This window comes from Pelodiscus sinensis, chromosome 27 (genome assembly GCF_052426305.1).
Source record: "Pelodiscus sinensis isolate ZL-2025 chromosome 27, ASM5242630v1, whole genome shotgun sequence".
In the NCBI taxonomy this organism is placed as follows: domain Eukaryota; kingdom Metazoa; phylum Chordata; order Testudines; family Trionychidae; genus Pelodiscus; species Pelodiscus sinensis.
Window position 1 is genome coordinate 12,991,033 of NC_143078.1, and position 19,553 is coordinate 13,010,585.

Consider the following 19,553-nt stretch of genomic DNA (forward strand, 5'->3'; position numbering starts at 1 on the left):
TACCTTTGCCAGACCTGAAGAAGAGCTCTGTAAGTGCCAAAACTTGTCTTGCTCCCTAGCAGAAGTTGGGCCAACAAAAGGCATGACCTCACCCGCCTTGTCTTGCAAACGTTTTAGCACTTGGGTCCAGATCCTCAAAGGTATTTCTATTGATTTTTAGTGGGCATTAGGGGCCTAAATACTTTTCAGGATCTAGGGCTCTGTGAGTGGTTTGAGTGTGGGGCCATTAAACCTGAATTAAAGCGAACATCTTTGTATGTGCTAGTCTAGCTGCTCTTCACAGCTTTCTGTTCTGGACTGCTGTGCAATAATGTGCCTTGGCAAAACCCAACACAGCTTTTCGCTCATGCACAGTACATTCAAACAGCCCATGATCAGTAAGGCCCTGATTTTGCAAACTCTTAGGGGCATGCTTCTGCGTAAGCACAGGACTAGTTCCAGCAAATCAGAGGATTTTAGACACCTAAATCCCTTAAGCCCTTTGGCACTACTTATGTACTGCGGTGAAGCAAGTACCTAAGGCCCAAATCCACAAGGTATTTAAGGGCCTGACACTTCATTAGGGGTCTGGGCCTCAGAGTGGGTAGGCCTGGGGCCTGACTAATTATCAGTAGTGACAAACAGGCAGCATTAAAGTGGCACAGCTGCAGAGTTGCACATACTACGTGCCCATCTTTGTTATGATGCGCACAGAAGTGCATGCGATGTGATGCAAGCACCGAAGGGCACTGACGATGATGCAAGATGTAGTGTAGTGCTTTGCTCTGGGCCATACCTTCACAGGCCAGTAGCCTCTCTCCCCCTCTCCCCCTTGCCCCTCAAGGTGCAGGGTTTTACACTTAGAAAATACACATGGCCAGACAGCCACTCTGATCTGAAAGGTTTGAGGGAGGTAAAACAGTGATAGGCAACACCTTGCTGTAATCCTAGAATCCCAGGGCTGCAAGAGACCACCAGAGTCATCGAGTCCAGCCCCCTGCTAAAAGCAGGACCAGGGCTTTGTCAAATTGGGACTTAAACAATAGCGAGGGCAGCTGGGGCCCAAGGGCAGCTGTTAACAGACAGCAGGGTAAAGGACAGACCTGTGTATTCTTTACTCTCTGTTCCCTGAAGCCATTATCCCATTTTCTGTCATTTCCTCTGCTTTGTTGGAGGCCAGGTGTGAAGCAGGAAGTGACAGGTCCATGCGGCCCCTTTGTGCTGTTGTCTGCCAGGGCCCCTCAGTGAAACTGAAACTCAAGGGCTGCCTACATTTGGAACTCCCTCCCCCATGCAAGTGACACCAACCAAAGTGCCAGTGTGGACAATGCTACATGGGCAGGAGAATTTCTCCTGTCACCCTAGCTACTCCCTCTCATGGGGCTGATGTGGTTAAGCCAATGGGAGAGCTCTTTCCTGGTCTAGAGGGGTTACTTTAGGCTATGCCTGCACTGACACTTCACGGCGCTGTAACTTTTTAGCTCAGGGGTGTGGAAATCCACCCCCCTTGAGCACAGCAAGATGCAGCGCTGTAAAGCACCAGTGTGAACTAGGCTACAGCGCTGGGAGCCAGACTCACAGCACTTTTAGCTACACTCCTCATGGAGGTGGTGTAAAGGTGCGCTTTCAACTTCTAAGTGTAGCCAAAGCCTTAGAGAGCTTACAGCTGCACCCCTGCTGCGCCTCTGCCTAAACTCTCTAATGCTGCCGTAGCCTCACTGGGGAAACTCTCATTTTATTTAAATCCAGCCTGCCTCTCTCCACACCCAACAGGTGCCCACACCAAGGCCCTATCCATATTAGACAGCAAAGAATTGCAACAAACCATTGCAAGACACTCAGAACATGTAACACTTCACTTCCACCAAGCCCCGGGGGTTTATTATTGTAGAGAGGCCTCAGGGTGCTAGGTGCTGTACATACAAGGAGTTCCTGCCCCAAAGAGCTTACTGTGGAAATAGACAAAGGAAATGTTCTCATCTCCCTTGATAGATAAGAAAGGGGGCACTGAGAGGTTAAGACCCAGCTCTTCAAATGCATTCAGGACGAATTTCCGTGGAAGTTAGGAGCTGATTTGCTCTTGGGCACAGTGAGGTGTCTGTGATGGAGCAGAAATGGAACGCAGAGCTCCTGACTCCTAGCCCAGGATGTGGACACACATGGGCACCCACCAGAGGATTCTGTCGTTGGTCCATTCTGTCCAGTGTTTTGGGTGGCTGCTGTTCTGGGACCTACCTACCCCCCTGGCTGGATTTATGTCTATTTCCCACACGCGCTCCTGGGAGATCAATTATTGTTTCAGTCCTTTTGTTTCCCAGTAAGGCTGATGCCACAGGGGCCAAACCTCCATGGACGCCTAGTCTCTGTCGCCGTTTCAGATACTGTATCAATTCGCTCTGCAGCCTTTGGCTTGACCACCCTCTGTTTGGAAAGGGGCATTAGTGAGGTGGGATGGGCAAGAAAGAAGGGCCCCCCTGCTTTCGCACTGACCCTGTCAGTGGGCTGCCCTGCTTGGGGTGAGGAGGTTTTCCCTGCTCGTGTGGCTGCCTGAACATAAAACCAGCCTCTCCAAGCACAGCAAGGGAGGGGAACAAAAACCAGGACTGTGTAGCACTTTAAAGACTAACAAGATGGTTTATTAGGCGATGAGCTTTCGTGGGCCAGACCCACTAGGGGTCAGCCGGCCTTTTGGTCCCCAGCCCCTGTGCACCTACTGCAGGTGGCTGAGCAGTGGGTGGAGACGCCAAACTGAGCGGCCGCTGGGTGTGTCCAACCCTCTCTCCCCAGTGGGCTGGGGCGTGGGGCAGGCCGGTTTAAACCCCTCCCCTCCCATAAATAGTTCGGGAGGGGGGCGTGGGGGGGAGGCCCCTGGAGTCTGTGTCGGGGGAGCATGGAGCCTGGCTCGGTGGTCGCTGCCGGAGGGGGCGCGCCCGGCAGGGGGCCCTGCGCCCGGGTCCTGTGCAGGTAGGGGCGGCTGCAGCTCAGCTGGGCGTCTTCCTGCGCCGGCTCGGGGTGGGGGGCAGCGGGGGGGGGGGGCCCGGCGCTGCCCCAGACAAGAGCCAGGGTTGCACACTGCTGCAGCGGCTGCTCCCCGGGGGGGGGCCCGGCAGTGCCCCCAGGCAACCCCTCGTGGGGGTGGAAGGGGCCCGTGGCAGAGCCCCCCCCCCCGTGGTCTGGCTGGGGCGGGCGCTTTGCAGCCTGGAGTGGCCGAGGCTAGAACTAGCAGCCCCTGCGGAAGCTGCTGCCGCCTTTCCTGCCCCGGGGGACTTCCCTGGGCAGGGCGACTCCTCGGGCCGGGGCCCGGCTCGTGTCCTGAGCCTGTTGCAGGGCCCCGCTGCTGGCCCCACGTTCTCCTCCGGAGCCGGCGGCTTGCCTGGCCCTGCAGCTGGGGGCGCTCCGTGCTGAGCCCTGGGGGGGAGGGGGGTGGCTCAAGGAGCTGGCCCCAAGGCTCCGTGCTGAGCCCTTGGGGGAGGGGGGTGGCTCAAGGAGCTGGCCCCAAGGCTCCATGCTGAGCCCTGGGGGGGGGGGGGTGGCTCAAGGAGCTGGCCCCAAGGCTCCGTGCTGAGCCCTTGGGGGAGGAGGGTGGCTCAAGGAGCTGGCCCCAAGGCTCCATGCTGAGCCCTTGAGGGGGGGGGGGGGGGCCCCAGGGGCTGGGGGGGAGGGGTGGCTCAAGGAGCTGGCCCCAAGGCTCCATGCTGAGCCCTTGAGGGGGGGGGGGGGTGGCTCAAGGAGCTGGCCCCAAGGCTCCATGCTGAGCCCTGGGGGGGGGGGGGTGGCTCAAGGAGCTGGCCCCAAGGCTCCGTGCTGAGCCCTTGGGGGAGGAGGGTGGCTCAAGGAGCTGGCCCCAAGGCTCCATGCTGAGCCCTTGAGGGAGGGGGGTGGCTCAAGGAGCTGGCCCCAAGGCTCTATGCTGAGCCCTTGGGGGAGGGGGGTGGCTCAAGGAGCTGGCCCCAAGGCTCTATGCTGAGCCCTTGGGGGAGGGGGGTGGCTCAAGGAGCTGGCCCCAAGGCTCCATGCTGAGCCCTGGGGGGGGAGGGGTGGCTCAAGGAGCTGGCCCCAAGGCTCCATGCTGAGCCCTGGGGGGGGAGGGGTGGCTCAAGGAGCTGGCCCCAAGGCTCCATGCTGAGCCCTTGGGGGAGGGGGGTGGCTCAGGAATTCCCAGCGCAGCTCTCCTGATGCTCAGCGCTCTAGTTGGAGCAAGCCTGGGCCTCAGGATAATACTCCTGTGGGTCTTCCCTCCTGCCTTCCCCAGCGGGGCCATGCTCCTGCTCCCTGCATCAGACCTGCTAGTAGCTAGGCCCTGTGCAGTGGCCCCTCTGCCACACCTGTCCCCTGCTTTTCCTCTGGGGCTCTCTGCCCTTCCTCTGCGGGTGGGGGTGGAGGCTGGGGAATGCCCCTGCCTGCTGCTCCTTCCTGTAATTGCACAGCCCAGCCGGGGTGCTTCATTCCTGCTCCTTCCCAGTTATGCGACAGGCTTTGTGCCCTGCCTGTGCGAGGGGTTCGACCCCGGGGTCTCCAGCACCACTGAGCTGAGCCGCTGGCCTTCACCTCGCAGCCTTCTGCATGGCAGCGGTGCGGTTTCTGCTTCCTGACCTCTGCCGGGCCCAGATCCGGGGGCTTCTCCTCGGTGCCCCTGGACTGCACAGCAGGCCCTGAGGCTGGGGCGTTCACAGGAGCCCAGGGGAGCTCCCCCATGGCGGGAGAAACCTGGTGTCTGATGCCATCACTTGAGTGTCTGGGCGTCTCACAAAGCTGAAATAAAGGCCGTCTCGTTCTCCGAGAGCTGGCCCAAACATACTGCTTCCTTCAGGGAACACCTCAGGTCTAGGCAGACAGAAGCAGCAGGCAGGAGGCGTGGCCGGCCTTGTAGTGGGGGTAGGTTTTGCTAGCTACAGAGTGAATCTTGTGAACAATATGGTTCCTGCTGAGCCACGGTTTCTCTCACACACACCCACGTAGGAAACTCTAGTTTCTGCAGCCTCCCTGGTTAGTCGGTGTGGGGTGGACGGTGACTTTCTGGACTCTGACTGCTCTGCCCTGCCCAGTGGCTCTGACACATTCAAGCCTACGGGGGTTGAGCACCCACATCAGGTTTGAGAGCAGGGAATCTTGCGGGGGAAGGTGCTGAGCTCCTCTGGGAAGTGAGGACGTGTGAGGAGGAGCAGGGCGGGCTAGTGGAGCTGAGTCCAGTGAGATGTTTGTGTGGTGGTGCGGCCAGCGGGTCAATTTGGCTTCTGTTCTCCCTGTAGAAACTTTGCCCGTGGAGCCTGCAGATGGGGTCAGAATTGCCGTTTCGCCCACGACCGGAAGTCCGCCCAGATCTGCAGGTATTTCCAGAATGGGTTCTGTGGCTACGGAGACCGCTGCAGGTAAGGCCATTGCCTGTGATGTCACAGATCTAGGTTAGAGACCAAGTTGATGGGCTCTTAAAAGTCCCCTAGACTGAAACCTGCTCCTTTAACTCAGGGTCTAGGGCAGTGGTTCATAATTCTCTTTTTCTCAATAAGACACCAGAGGACTCCTGAAGTATCCTGCACTGCTTGCTCCCAAATGCCCCGGGACTACGTCAATGCCCCCGCCAGTGTCCCCTCTTCTGCTGTGTGAGGATGCCAAAATAGCCTCCTCTGTGGTTCCAGCCCTGCCCATAATCCATGGTGGATTGCTATGCTCGGGGACCCACTTTGGGAACCAATGTTTAATGCAATGGGGAGGACTCTCTAGAGCAGTTGTCCCCAAACTTTAGGGGCTGCCGGGCGTCCGGGGGCGGGGCCGCGCAGGCGTTGGGCGTTTGGGGGGCACATAAATGCCCTGGTGGGTGCCATGACGCCCGCGGGCACCGCGTTGGGGACCACTGCTCTAGAGCCTAGCCTAAAATGGAAACCATAGTTCCCCAGCAGGGTGGAGGTGGAGGGGGGAATCCCCTGAGACCCCTTTAGGCTTCCCCAGGGAGCTGAATGGGCAGAGGAATACGGGATCGTACCTGCTGGCATAGACATGGACACGGTCATGGCCAAGAGCGGCATGCTGGTGTAGTGAGCCGGAGACACTAGCTTGTTTGACCACTGGAAATCCTAGGTTGAGTCACTTCAGAGCTATCCCAGCATGGCTATGTTGGGCAGGGGTGCAGGAGTCATGCCGATAATACCCCCCCAAATGAGAGCTAATGTGGCTCAAGGAGGTGATGTGCCTACACCCACGACAAAACTCCTTCTGTTGGCAAGTGCGGCGTCTACACCAGGGCTGTGGCAGGAGAGGCAGCTGGCAACTTCCAAAGCAGTGGAGGGCCTTGAGACCTCACTGCCACAAACTTGAATGGAAGAGGCTTGTAAATTCTATAGGCTGCTCTGAATCTCCCTATAATGGCTACAGTTGAGAAGATGAGCAATCCAGCGACCTAACCAATAGGAATGGAGCTCACCCCTGGGCCTTTCTATGCAGCCTGGAACCTTTGACTCTTCCAGCTACCAGCACATCCAAGAATCTCCGGCCCCTGCTTGGAGCAGGTGCGGCTCACAGCCAGCCTTGTCCCTGAGCCGCCGGGGTTCGGAGCCATCTGTCCGGCCAGAAGCAGCAGCTGGGAGCCGGGGAGGTGCCAGGCGTGGCTCGGAGCCTTCTGTCCCCAGCATGAGGCAGCTGCAACTGAATTTCAGGCAGCTGAGCACAGAGTTTGAGGAGGAAGAGGAAGATAAAGGGACTGTTCCTGTCCTCACGAATCCCCCGAACAGGGCTTTGAGCAGAGAGCTTGTCCCCAGGCAGGCCCAGCCTGGATCGGGTAAGTGCTGCTGGTATGTTACCTCTGACAGGAGTGTGGGTAGAACTAGCCAGGTGGGCATGATGTACAGACCTGGTCCTGGCATGGGCTGCGGGTGTTTCTGGTCAATGCCCCTTGCGTACTTGCTCAGGCAGCTCTTGGTGGGTCCCCCAGGAGAGGTGATATACAGATTGGGGCCCAGCCCCACGGCTGTGATGCTTTTGAAGGTCCTCTGCCCTGTATATTTGGGGGGAGGAGGCGCATGGGTGCCCAGGGAATGCATCTCACCCAAACTGTTGTGTTGCTGGTCAGGTTCCCGACCACAGGATCTGGGATTGCAAAGAACGTCCCTGGAACCCAAGGAAGCATCTAACAAGGCGATTGCCCCAGCACCTCAAGCCCTGGAGGTGGGTGGGCCCGTATCCTGAATGGGATGTTTTTACAGTGTCTGAGCTTACCTGACCCCCAGCGCCATGGGGGCTGGGTGAGCCCCCTCCATCCTTAATGCATTTATCCTATGGGCCCCTGTGTTCCCACTGTGCGCCTAGAGAACTGAGACAGAGGCTAAGTGCCTTGCCCCAAGGTCTCCCAGGGATCTGGGGTAAGGATGTTAAGGACTAGTCAACTATCTGACAAGCAAATGCGAGTCACTAGTTGATTTCCTTCCCCCCCTTCCCCCGCTGCCTGTATCAGAGGCAGCAAAGGGGGGCGGGGAGGGAGTACTTCAAAGCGGCAGTGCCCCACATCTGATCCCAGGCTCAGCTGTGTGGCGCTGCCCCTTCGAAACGCCGCCATGTGGGAAATCCCGCACAGAGCCCGGGATCAGCTGGGGAGTCCATGCGGGCCCTGCTTGCTTTGAAACGCACAGGAACCCCCTGGGGACTCTTGCACTTTTCAGAGCTGGCACTCCAGCGTGCAGCCCAGAGTCAGCAGGACTTCCTGGCGGCCTGGGGCTGCACGCTGAGTTCCGCATTCCTCCTTTGCCATGTACAAGAGGCCCCTCCATTTCAGAGGGCCTATCAACTAACGATTCATTTACTAGTCGAGTAGTTAACATCCCTAGGCTGGGGCAGAGCATTGGTCTAATAGAGAGATCTAATAGGCTAGTGCCCTAGGACCACCTTCTGCTGAGTCCTCCCCCTGGACACCTCTAAGGCTGAGAGCAATTCTTCCTGGGGAAGCCAGCGTGATCTTCCCACTCACCTGTCAATGGGCCTCTTTGCTGCCCGGCAGGAGGGGTCCTCTTTCCCCAAGGGCTGCCGGTGGCTGGTTCTTCCGTTGCCCCCTCCAAAGCAGGGGGATGCTCAGCCAGCATCGAGCACAGGGTTTTACGGAGGAGCCCGGCATGGGAAGATGAGGCAGCAGAGCTCTATGGAAGGAACGGGGGCAGGGGTGTGTCTGAGTGCTAGCCAGCTGTATTGCTCTGTGCAGGCTTCTGGCGGGCTGGGAGCAGCTGCTGCTTCGGGGGCGGAGCTGAGAAGCGAGGACGTGGTGTGCGGCATCTGCATGGACAAGGTCTATGAAAAGTCCTTGCCCGAGGAGCGCATGTTTGGCATCCTGCCCAACTGCTGCCATGCCTACTGCATTGGCTGCATCCGCAAGTGGCGGAAGACCCGGGAGTTCCAGAACACGGTGATCAAGTGCGTACGGTCAGGAGCCAGGGCTGGTAGCTTGGGCCCTGCTGCCTAGCCCCCGGCCAGGGAGAAGGAACTGCAGAGCCACCTCGACAGTGTTAAATAGGCTCCAGCAGCCCCGCCCCAATATTCAGGTCCGGGGTAGCACAAGGGGAGCAGCCTGGGCTCCTGCCAGGATGTAGGGTTGGGGAGTTGGAGTCTTGTCCCCGACTATGCTAGGTGGGCAGATAGGACCAAGCCTGCAGCACCAGGTGACCTGTTTCCCTTGCAAGTGGGGCTTGGCAGCTGCACAGATGGGGAGAGGATCTTTCAGGGCAGGTCATGCGGCAAGAGACCCTAGTGACGACCCTTCCTTAGAGCTGCGGCTGGTGGAAGTCCCTTTATCTCGGCCCCTCCCCGTTGCAGTGTCTGTTCGGAAGGCACGCAGGGCAATGCACAGACCAGTGCCGGGGGTGTAGAAGGAAGTGGCAGCGTTATCTACTGGGGCCTGACCCTCTCCTTCCTGCCTGTTGGCTGAAAGTGACCCCCACGCATGGTGTCTCTGCCCACAGGGCCTGCCCTGAGTGCCGGGTCACATCCAGCTACTTCATCCCCCACAAATTCTGGGTCTCTGATGCGGACGAAAAGGAGAAGCTGATCGAAACCTTCAAGGCGCGGACTGGGTAGGTGGCTGGCTCCTCTGCTTGCTGGGTGGGAGCTTGCCCTGCACTCTGCAAAGCACTTCCCTACTGAGAGGGCTTTTGCTAGAAGGGTGAGGGGGTGCCTTGCTGGCATGTCACTGCAGGAAGAAGTAACCCCCTGCACTTCCATCAGAGTTGAGTCCAGTTCCTCTCGCCCTCTCAGGAAAATCAGATGCAAGTTCTTTGCAAGTGGCCGTGGCCGCTGTCCCTTTAAATCTGAGTGCATTTATCTCCATGAGCGGCCAGCCGGCAGGCAGCCCCCTCGACAGAGAGCTCCACGCAGGAGAAGCCCGGTGGTAAGCAAAGCAGCTGGAATCTCTCCAGTTGAATACCCCATCAGTAGCTTTGGCACTAGTCAGCATGCGGGAGACGGACAGAATCCCACCGGCCTGGCCGTGCATTCTAGTTTGCTTTTAAAAACACCCAACAATCAGCGCTACCAAGAACCCCAGGGTCTGTTCTGGGGCCCTGATTCAGCAAGATACCGAGGCACGTAGCCATCTTCCAGCACCTGACTGCTTCTGCCTCCATCAGTGGGACTCCCACCTTCTCAGACTGAAGCATGTGCCTCAGTACTCGGCTGGATCGGGCCCTAGATCAGGGATGATGTCACAGATCCTGCTGTGACTCGGTGGAGGCCAGTCCTCCGCTCTAAGCAACTTGCTGCGTGTCCCTGAGGAATCTGCAGCCTCTTTCCAGGGGAGGGGGCGTTGATAGGAGTGCTCAGATCTTGCTCCTTACGAGTAGTTCTCCCTGTTAGTGCCATTCGGGGCTCCCTTCGTCCGGGCTGGTGAACAGGCCCTCCCACCGTTGCAGCTGCGCCGTGCAAGGGGCGTCGGTTCTCATCTTCCCCGGCAGAGTCCTCGAATGTGTCGTCCCCTGGCAGGCATTCAACCCTTCTCCCTCTGAGAGCTCCGAGGAGGACGACGAGTCGTGCTTGTTCCAGTGGGCTCTCACCTTCGCTCTGCTGCGGGGGGAAGTCGACTATCCCGACTACTGCCATGACTACTTCCTGTGGGATTCCAGTGACTCGGACTAGAAATGTGGCTGGTCTGGGCTCGCTGGCATGGGCCTGGCTCGGCGGCATGGGCCTGGCTCGGCGGCATCGGACTGGCTCCCTGGCTTGTGACCCTATGTCTGGGAGTGGGGATGGGGAAAGACAAGTGACTCTTTTAATCTGTTTAGTTGTGCCTGGCAGGACTCCTAGTGACCCGAAACCGCTCTGCTCTGGCTTGGGGAGCACGGTGCCGGCGGTGAAATCCTCCTCCCCTCCCCCCCCCGGGAGGGGGGATGTTGTTACTGCCGTCAAGCCGCTCCTTCGTCCATCCTAGGGCTGATGGGACTGACAGCTGCCACTTCGCACACCACCTTTCCACTTCCCTTCCGAAACAGCACCTCTCCCCACTCCACGGGTTCCTCACCAGCCTGGGGCCTGCTGGCACCCTCAGTCCTTCCAGCAGGCTGAGCGCCGGGTTTCGTGGCAGTCCTGCAGAGCGCACCACCGCACGTGCGGCTTGCTGCTCGGTGGTGGAGTGGGTTGGGCAGTGCTGTTGGCCCCGGCAGCAGGCAGTGCGTGCAGTGGGGCGGGTTGCTCTCGTCTTGATGGCAGTGCAGCGAGGTGTCCATAGCAGTCTCAGCCGGGGAGCAGTCTGGGATCCATGGGTGGGGATTTTCAGCTTTTTTATTGATACAGGCGTCTGTCTTGGCGGCTTTGCAATCTGAGCAGGGAGCCCAGCTCGGTGAGCTGGAAGGCTTCCTGACTGGTCCTGAAGCTGCCTGTGCACACACTTAGCAAACTTTTTAATTGTCAGAAGAGAGCTGGAGACCATGAAATAAAAATCAGCTTTAAAAACGAGTAGGCCGAGTCTCTTCTTCCCCTGGGGTTTTAGAAATTGACAATTCTGGCTCTTAGTTTCCTCCTCTGTCTATCAGATCAGGTGTGTTGCTAGCACCGGTGGCAAGTAGTGGGTTAGGGTTAGTAGCCCCGTCTACACTAGAGCCTAGCACGTGGGCGGTGTTGGGGTTGATGTCAAAAGGGGTGGCACACAGCAGATCATCTATTCCTTCTGTTTTACCCTCCTTCCAAAGTAATACGCATCGGAAAACATAATCCTCCCTCTACCTCAACCACGGTGTGGTCTAAATTAGCTGTTTCTGCTCAAGAATGATCATGGAGAACTGTCCACAGCAACTCCAGAAGCATCCCCTCAATGTGCAGCAGCAGTCAAAAATGCGAAGAGAATATTGAGTCAATTCCCAAAGGGACAGTTTCTTATATAGTGTATAGCGTCTCCATAAATCTATGGTACGGCCATATCTTGAGTAATGTGTGCAGATGTGATCACCTCCTCTCTGAAGGGATATATTGAGGTGGGGGGTGGGACAGGAAAGGGAAACGCACAGGATCAGGGTATGGACTAGTGTCCATAGGAGGAGAGATTAAGAAGATTGGGGCTTTTCAGCTTTGACAAGAGATGCCCAAAGGGGGTATAACAGATCTATAAATCATGATTGGTGCTTTTACTCATAAAAAAGAACTAGGGGCTTCCTACACGTAATTGGCAGCTGGGTTAAAATAAACCAAAGGCGCAATATACAGTTAACCTGTGGAACTCTTGGCCAGAGGATGTGGTGAAGACCAAGACTCACCAGAGTTCAAAAAAACTAGATGAATTCCCTGAGGACAGACCTATCGATGGCTATTAGATTGGGCAGGGATGGTGGCCCCTAGCCTCTGCAGCAGCAGGGAGGGGATCGCCTGTTCTGTTCATTTCCTGTGGGGCAGCTGCTGTTGGAAGGCAGGACACTGGGCTAGGAAGTGGGAAGTGCAGTCGCCTTGTGTTGCATGTGATTTCTACTGCTGTAGTAACCCCGGGTGCTTTAGTTTCCTTGGGACACTGCACCACTACCTAATGGTGGGAAGGCTGGGTGTGAGCGTCCTGCACGTACACAATGGCCTGTAACCTGAGCTCTGGAGGAGCCTGAAGCAGGACAAAGGCAGGAGGAGGGGCCTGGCTGTGGGAGCTGGGAATGGGACAGAGGGGGAGTGCTTACTTGATGTGTCCCTGTCAGCTACTGAACCTGCTCTACCGGCCGACAGAGTCAATCAAACTGATGCTGGATGGGGATGCAGGACCCCGTGACTCCCCCGCTCCCGTTGGTGGCCTTCGATCCAATCCAGAATGGCCATTCTTCTGTAGGCCAGCACTGGGCTTGGAAGCCTGCTTCCCTGGCTGAGGAGACACGGGCTAGCTCTGCTTGAGTTCATGGGCCAAACGGGGAGGGACAGGGGGGTCGGGGTAGCTCCCTAGGCTGCCCTAGCTGCCTATAGTCAGGTGGCTAACCCAAGCTACCCGCCTCGTTACGCTGCTAGTTTTAAAACGCTCCCTTGAGCAGAGCTAGCGCCGTTCTTCCCGAGCAGGCCCGCAAACCCTCTCCCCTGAGGCCAGTGTGGGTCAAGATGTCTCCCTCCCCCCCGCTCCCCACATGCATGTAAAGAGCCCAGCCTGGCCTGCGTTTCTGATGGTACGTGGAAGGCTGGTGTCTTGCTGGGGACAGTTACTAGCATCCAGGACCGGCTGTCTCCTGCTGTGAGAAAAATGTTATAAAAACGCTGTGCATCAGGCAATTCAGGAGGCGCATGACTGAGTCTTGTCTCTGCAGTCCATTAACTGCCTGAGGGGCTGCATCCCAGGCTTCAGGAAAGTGAGAAGTGGTCCAATTTGCCCTGGTCTTCGCTGGAGCCGTAGCCACAAGCTGGTAGCTGTGGGGCACCGAGTCCCAGGGGCAGAGCCTCTGTGAAGGCATAGGGGTGGCAAATAGCAAGCGGCTCCCAGCCTTCCGGGAGGGGAGCCTAGGCAGCACGGTGGGGACACGCTGCCGGGGCAGGCCGAGGTGCCTTCTTTCTGGCAGCCTGCTCCTTTGCTCAGTCCCTTTCACGCGGCTGTGTGGGCCACGACTGTTGCACCGAAGGGCGTTCCCCCAGGGACTGTACAGGCCCACTGTGGGCACAGCCTGTGAGTCCGCGGCACTGAGTACGCTGGATTCTTGCTTGGGAGGGGGCAAAGCGGGGAGCAGTGGTAAGGAAGCTCCCATCCCCTGAAAACAGGGCATGTCACTAAAGTGCTCCACGGTCCTGTTTTTTGTTTTAACTGCAGGGGGAGCAACTCATGACTAAGGAATGTGCATACTTCAACTGCAGCCAGCTTAGCAATGCACAGGGGCCCCATTCTTCCTCCAGGGTGTGGGCCGGGGTCCACTCTCTTTTTTGAGCTGTAAACATGCTCCCAAGCGTGCCTCTCCCTGCGGGGCCTGCAGCGAGGAGTGGGCCAAGCTCACGGCTGCTGTCAGAAGGGGTAGCAGGCTCTGCCCCAGCAGCACACAACCCGGTGGGGGTTAGCAGGGTGAAAACCATCGCCCCCAGCAAGCCCAGGCTCAGTATAAAAGCGACGGCAGGCTGGCAAGCAATGCACAAGCTGTTACACACAGTTTGGTGCTTTGGGCCTCGCTTACATGCTATCGATTGCTAAAGCCACGTATTTTCTGTGCTGTGTCACTGCAGCCCCCTGTGATTTCTCTGGGGAGGCTCACGTCGAGGGGCTCTGGGGATCACTCTTTCCCACCTGCTGTGGGGTCACCTGAAGGAAATCAGAATCTTTGGTACATCTGGAGGTTACAGGGATGGTTTGCATTCCCCCTGATTCATGTGAGGGCTTTGGGGAGGCTGCCACGTTTGTGCCACGTCAGTGTAGGTAGGAAGGAAAGAGACCTGGTAATGAAAATTGGGATGAAACACACATCCTTTCCAGCAAGGTGTCCCCTGTGCCAAGCATGTCAACTTCCTCCTGGAGGGCAGATTGGTGAGGTAGAACCTGGGTATATTTGGAGTGCGATTTATTTGCCCTCCATAGCCCAGCCTTAGAACAGAGGTGGACCCAAATGGCACCCCAGCAGCCCTCTGCCAGTATTCTCAGCCAACCTCCCCCGGCGTTCGCAGGCACCGATTCCGCACTAAGAAAGAAAGTCAGCAGGCAAATGTTCTTGCTGTTTTCCGCAGCGCCCCCTGAAAAAGTAACTACACCCCCAGTCAAACCACACAACCCCAGCCTCTTCCCAACTGAACTCCGCCTCCGGCAACGCAAAAGAGCCGAACAATGCCACCTGGTGACTCCTGTTATATTAGCAAGTATTCAGCTGGTAGATTTAGCAACTCAGCATAAAACCAAGCCAGCCCTTTCTGAGGTAAGCTCTTTGTCAGGAAGAGTGCATCTAAACTGGCAAGATTTTGCACAAAAGCAGTTGCTTTTGCGCAAAAACTTGCCAGCTGTCTACACTGGCCGCTTGAATTTGAGCAAGAGCACTGACTTTGTAATGTACAAAATCAGTGCTTCTTGCGCAAATACTTTCACGCTCCTGCTCAGGGATAAGCCCTCTTGCGCAAGAATACTTGCGCAAGAGGGCCAGTGTAGACAGGCACGTAAATTTTTGGCGTAAGAAAGCCCGATGGCTAAAATGGCCATTGGAGCTTTCTTGCGCAAAAGCGTGTCTAGATTGGTACGGATGCTTTTGCACAAAAGCACTTTTTGCGCAAAAGCATCCTTGCCAATCTAGACGCTCTTTTGCGGAAATACTTTTCACAAAAAAACGTTTCCGTGAAAAGTATTTCCGCAAAATCATGCCAATCTAGACGTAGCCAAAGGGTTTTCTTTTTGTTCCATTTATACAACACCTGATGCCACAGGGCCTGGCCCGTGCTTGGGGCTGGGAAGTGCTGTGGTGATCCAAAAAACGCCGGAGCGCTGCAGTTGTAATTTGTGGAATAAGGGCAATTGCCCATGTTTGTGAAGTGCCGGTGACCAAATCCTCCTCCGCCCATGGGGGCCGAGTGCCGGCTACCAGCAATGCCTCAGGAAGGGAAAGAATTCTAAACATCGTATTTCCTTTTTGCTGCATCTCCATCAGCGTGGACAATTCATAAGAACATAAGAACGGCCACACTGGGTCAGACCAAAGGTCCATCCAGCCCAGTATCCTGTCTGCCAATAGTGGCCAATGCCAGGTGCCCCAGAGGGAGTGAACAGAACAGGTAATGATCAAGCGATCTCTCTTCTGCCATCCATCTCCACCTGCTGACAAACAGAGGCTAGGGACACCATTCCTTACCCATCCTGGCTAATAGCCATTAATGGACTTAACCTCCATGAATGTATCTAGTTCTCTTTTAAACCCTGTTATAGTCTTAGCCTTCACAGCCTCCTCAGGCAAGGAGTTCCACAAGTTGATTGTGCACTGCGTGAAGAAGAACTTCCTTTTATTTGTTTTAAACCTGCTGCCCATTAATTTCATTCAGTGGCTCCTAGTTCTTATATTATGTGAACAAGTAAATAATTTTTCCTTATTCACTGTCTCCACACCACCCATGATTTTATAGACCTCTATCGTATACCCCCTTAGTCTCCTCTGTACCAAGCTGAAAAGTCCTAGTCTCTTTAATCTGTCCTCATATGGGACCAGTTCCAAACCCCTAATCATTTTAGTTGCCCTTCTCTTAACCTTTTCTAATGCTGGCATATCTTTTTTGAGATGAGAAAACCATATCTGTATGCAGTATTCAAGATGTGGGCGTACCATGGATTTATATAATGGTAGTAAGATATTCTCCGTTTTATTCTCTATCCCAGCATTTCCCAAAGTGTGGTCCGCGGCCCAGTACCGGTCCTTAGAAAAAAAATACCGGTCCTTACAAAAATTATCACACACGATCCTATTAATTTGTGTGATGGGGTAGCAGCACCCCATACTGCTGAGCGTGGCAGCGCGAACCCCTTGGGAGAGAGCCCGCCACTGTGGCATCTCTGCTGGGCACGGTACCGGGCAGCGGGGCTGGATCTAGCAGGTGATAAGACCCAGGAAGAAGGCTGGGCATTGTGCGCACCGACACAGAATGCTCAGCACCGGACGCAGTTGGGAGAACCGGTGCCGGCTGATAAAGCGGCTGGGATTGGGGCCAGGAGTGGGGCGGAACAACCCGCCAGACAGGTAGCACCAGTGACACAATTTATTTGCATATTATAATTTTCTTATATATGCAAATAAATTTTATTGGTCCTCCAAAAGCTTGTGAATGGGTTTACTGGTCCCCAGTGTCAAAAAGTTTGGGAACCCCTGCTCTATCCCTTTTTTAATGATTCCTAACATCCTGTTTGCTTTTTTGACTGCCACTGCACACTGCGTGGACATCTTCAGAGAACTATCCACAATGATGCCAAGATCTCTTTTCTGATTAGTTGTAACTAAGTTAGCCCCCAATGTTTCCCAATGTGCGTTACTTTACATTTATCCACATTAAATTTCATTTGCCATTTTGTTTCCCAATTACTTAGTTTGGTGAGATCTTTTTGAAGCTCTTCACAGTCTGCTTTGTTCTTAACTATCTTGAGCAGTTTAGTATCATTTGCAAACGTTGCCATCTAACTGTTTACCCCTTTCTCCAGATCATTTATGAATAAGTTGAATAGGATTGGTCCTAGGACTGACCCCTCTCCATTCTGAAAATTTACCATTTATTCCTGCCCTTTGTTTCCTCTATTTTAACCAGTTCTGAATCCATGCAAGGATCTTCCATCTTATCCCATGACAACTTAATTTACCTAAGAGCCTTTGGTGAGGGACCTTGTCAAAGGCTTTCTGGAAATCTAAGTACACTATATCTACTGGATCCCCCTTGTCCACATATTTGTTGACCCCTTCAAAGAATTCTAATAGATTAATAAGACATGATTTCCCTTTACAGAAACTATGTTGACTTTTGCCCCACAAATTATGTTCTTCTGTGTTCTTTTTAAAGATTAGGCATTTTCCAGTCATTGGGTTCAGAAGCTGATTTAAAGGACAGGTTACAAACCATAGTTCCTCAATTTCCCATTTGAGTTCTTTCAGAACTCTTGGGTGAATGCCATCTAGTCCCGGTGACTTGTTACTGTTAAGTTTGTCAATTAATTCCAAAACTTCCTCTAATGACACTTCAATCTGTGACAATTTTGGACACTCTGGACAGCAGCGAAAACAAGCTGAGGATTTATTGTACACCAGCGCTGGTAGAGTACCCCCCAGGGGTTAACCTGGAGAGCACTAGTTATTCAAAACAGGACATTGAATTATATAGGCAGCAGGTGAGTGGAGTGGAAGCAATTTCATAGGTTCTAGCCGCAAGATGTAATGAGCACATAAGCCAATTAAACTACAAAAGTTACACAATATCTCCACCCGCCGCCAATTAAACATCTTATCAATAATACAGGTAGTTATTCCTAACAAGCTAAATAAGCCAACAGACATGTTAATGACAACTTTGCTGAAATTATGGTGTGTCTACTGCAAGATAATTACTTCCTCGCGTTGGCGGGGTCCTTGAGATCCAGGCTTAGTATCTAGAATTCAAGGAGACAGTGAGAAGAACTTCCGCGCAGATTGTTATGGTACCAGCCAGGGCCTTATCGGAGTGAGGCCGTTTCGGAATGTGGTTGCCAGGGCGATCAGGGTTAAGTTAAATGTTTGCTCTGTTCGTTCTCAGGCTTAGTCTCATGATTTAGGATTTAGATGAGAGTTCTTAGCAGAATACCATGGACTGCCTCAGTTTACCCCTAGACTGTGTCTAGACTGGCATGATTTTGTGCAAATACTTTTCACGGAAAAGTTTTTCCGTGAAAAGTATTTGCTCAAGAGAGCGTCTACACTGGCACGGATGCTTTTGCGCAAAAGACATCTTTTGCACAAAAGCATCCGTGCCAGTGTAGATGCTCTCTTGCGCAAGAAAGCGCCAATGGCCATTTTAGCTATCGGGCTTTCTTGCACAAGAAATTAACTTGGCTGTCTACACTGGCCCTCTTGTGCAAGAATACTTGCGCAAGAGGGCTTATCCCTGAGCGGGAGCGTCGGAATATTTGTGCAAGAACCACTGATTTTGTACAGTACAAAGTCAGTGTTCTTGCGCAAATACTCGCAGCCAGTGTAGACAGGCAGCAAGATTTTGCGCTGCGCAAAATCATGCCAGTCTAGTCGCAGCCCTACACAATTCCTCAGATTTGTCACCTACAAAGGATGGGATTTGTCACCTACAAAGGTTTGGGAATCTCCCTAAAGGCCTCAGCCGTGAAGACTGAAGCAAAGAATTCATTTAGTTTCTCTGCAATGACTTTATAGTCTTTAAGTGCTCTTTTTGTATCTCGATCGTCCAGGGCCCCCACTGGTTGTTTAGCCAGCTTCCTGCTTCTGAAAACATTTTATTACCTTTTGAGATTTTGGCTAGCAAAAAAAACTCATGTTGCAGCAATACCCTGAGTCTCCAGTGGAGATCAATGCTCCAGTGGGCTGGACAGTGGGCACATATTAAAACACAGCACTAGCCTTACAAAAAGTCTCACAGCTTATGGGTCAATTGGCTTTCTCTTACACCCCCTCTTCCTGCAACACCTCACCTGTGGAGTGGGAGAAGATGACCTAGCTGGCTCCCCTCTCCCCCACAAAGCCCTGGGAGAGAGGAGGTGAGAACCTCTGGAGTGGGGAAAGATGCAGGGGTGGAGCAGCAGAAGGTATCACTGCAGGAACTGGGGGTGCTAGGGCTGCCATGTCTGAAGTGCAAAAAAAAAAAAAAGGGAGAATCAGGAAGAAACTGGGTCTATAACACTAGGCAGCTGTGCACTGAGCACCCTTTCGGATTTCCCAGGACAGCTGCTTCAAAAAGGGGATGGTTCAGAGCAGTCTGAACAGACGGCAAGCAGGAATGGGGGGCCATAGATAATTGCTGCACTCGGGGAGGGGCAGATGGGTTTGGGGTGATGTGGACTGAATACGTTACAATGTGGTTGTGATTATTCCCCTTTATTCAGCTCTGGTGAGGCCACATCTGGAATATTGTGTCCAGTTCTAGGCCCCCTACTACAGAAAGGATGTGGACGCACTGGAGAGGGTCCAGCGGAGGGCGACCAAAATGATGAGGGGGCTGGAGCGCATGACCCACGAGGAGAGACTGAGGGATTTGGGTTTGTTTAGTCTACAGAAGAGAAGAGTGAGAGGGGATTTGAGAGCAGCCTTCAATAAGGTGACCAGATGTCCTCCTTTGAGGAGCACAGCCCTTCTTTTGAGGGGCTTGTCCTCCCCAATAATTATGTCCTCCTTTGAAAAAAATTGTCCTTCTTGTCCCACTTTGCTTAAAAAAATATATCCTGCTGTTTTTTAAAGGATCATTAGACTGCTTGCGGGCCCCGATTCTGAGCGGCTGGGAAGAGGGGGGGCCCTACAGAAAATCCCAGCCCTATAGGGAGAGGGGGCCCTACAGAAAATCCCAGCCCTATAATCCTTGGGGCGGGGAAAGCAGTGGAAGGCCTGCCCCCAGAGAGGTTTCGGGGCCTTGCCTGGCGTCTCAGCCAGGTGTGGGGAAGTGGTAGCGGGCAGGCGGGGAGTGGGGGCCATGGGTGAGCTGTTTGGGGGGGAGTGTGGAGGGACCCCCCC

General features: G+C 54.5%; 1 protein-coding gene across 3 annotated transcripts; it reads left to right on the forward strand.

Annotated features, from left to right (window-relative positions):
• The first annotated feature begins 2,784 nt into the window (after window positions 1-2,784).
• LOC102446810 (uncharacterized) lies at window positions 2,785-10,973 on the forward strand. 3 transcript variants are annotated; one of them, XM_075910061.2, is made up of 8 exons: window positions 2,785-2,943; window positions 5,229-5,348; window positions 6,418-6,751; window positions 7,043-7,137; window positions 8,162-8,370; window positions 8,916-9,026; window positions 9,208-9,340; window positions 9,931-10,973. In XM_075910061.2, the coding sequence occupies exons 2-8, from the start codon at window positions 5,253-5,255 to the stop codon at window positions 10,081-10,083; spliced, it is 1,131 nt and encodes a 376-aa protein (XP_075766176.1). In that variant the 5' UTR covers window positions 2,785-2,943; window positions 5,229-5,252; the 3' UTR covers window positions 10,084-10,973. The 3 variants fall into 3 exon arrangements, with proteins under 3 accessions (XP_075766176.1, XP_075766175.1, XP_075766177.1); XM_075910060.2 differs by having other exon boundaries at window positions 2,855-2,943; window positions 6,441-6,751; XM_075910062.2 differs by lacking the exon at window positions 2,785-2,943 and adding an exon at window positions 4,568-4,854.
• The last annotated feature ends 8,580 nt before the right edge of the window (window positions 10,974-19,553 follow it).

What these genes read in the sequence shown, in the direction of transcription:
- LOC102446810 (XM_075910060.2), top strand. Translation starts at nt 2,870, where the DNA reads ATGGAGCCTGGCTCGGTGGTCGCTGCCGGAGGGGGCGCGCCCGGCAGG. An exon ending in GCAGGCCCAGCCTGGATCGG is followed by an intron (nt 6,752 to 7,042) that starts GTAAGTGCTGCT and finishes GTTGCTGGTCAG; the next exon opens with GTTCCCGACCACAGGATCTG. An exon ending in ACCTTCAAGGCGCGGACTGG is followed by an intron (nt 9,027 to 9,207) that starts GTAGGTGGCTGG and finishes TCGCCCTCTCAG; the next exon opens with GAAAATCAGATGCAAGTTCT.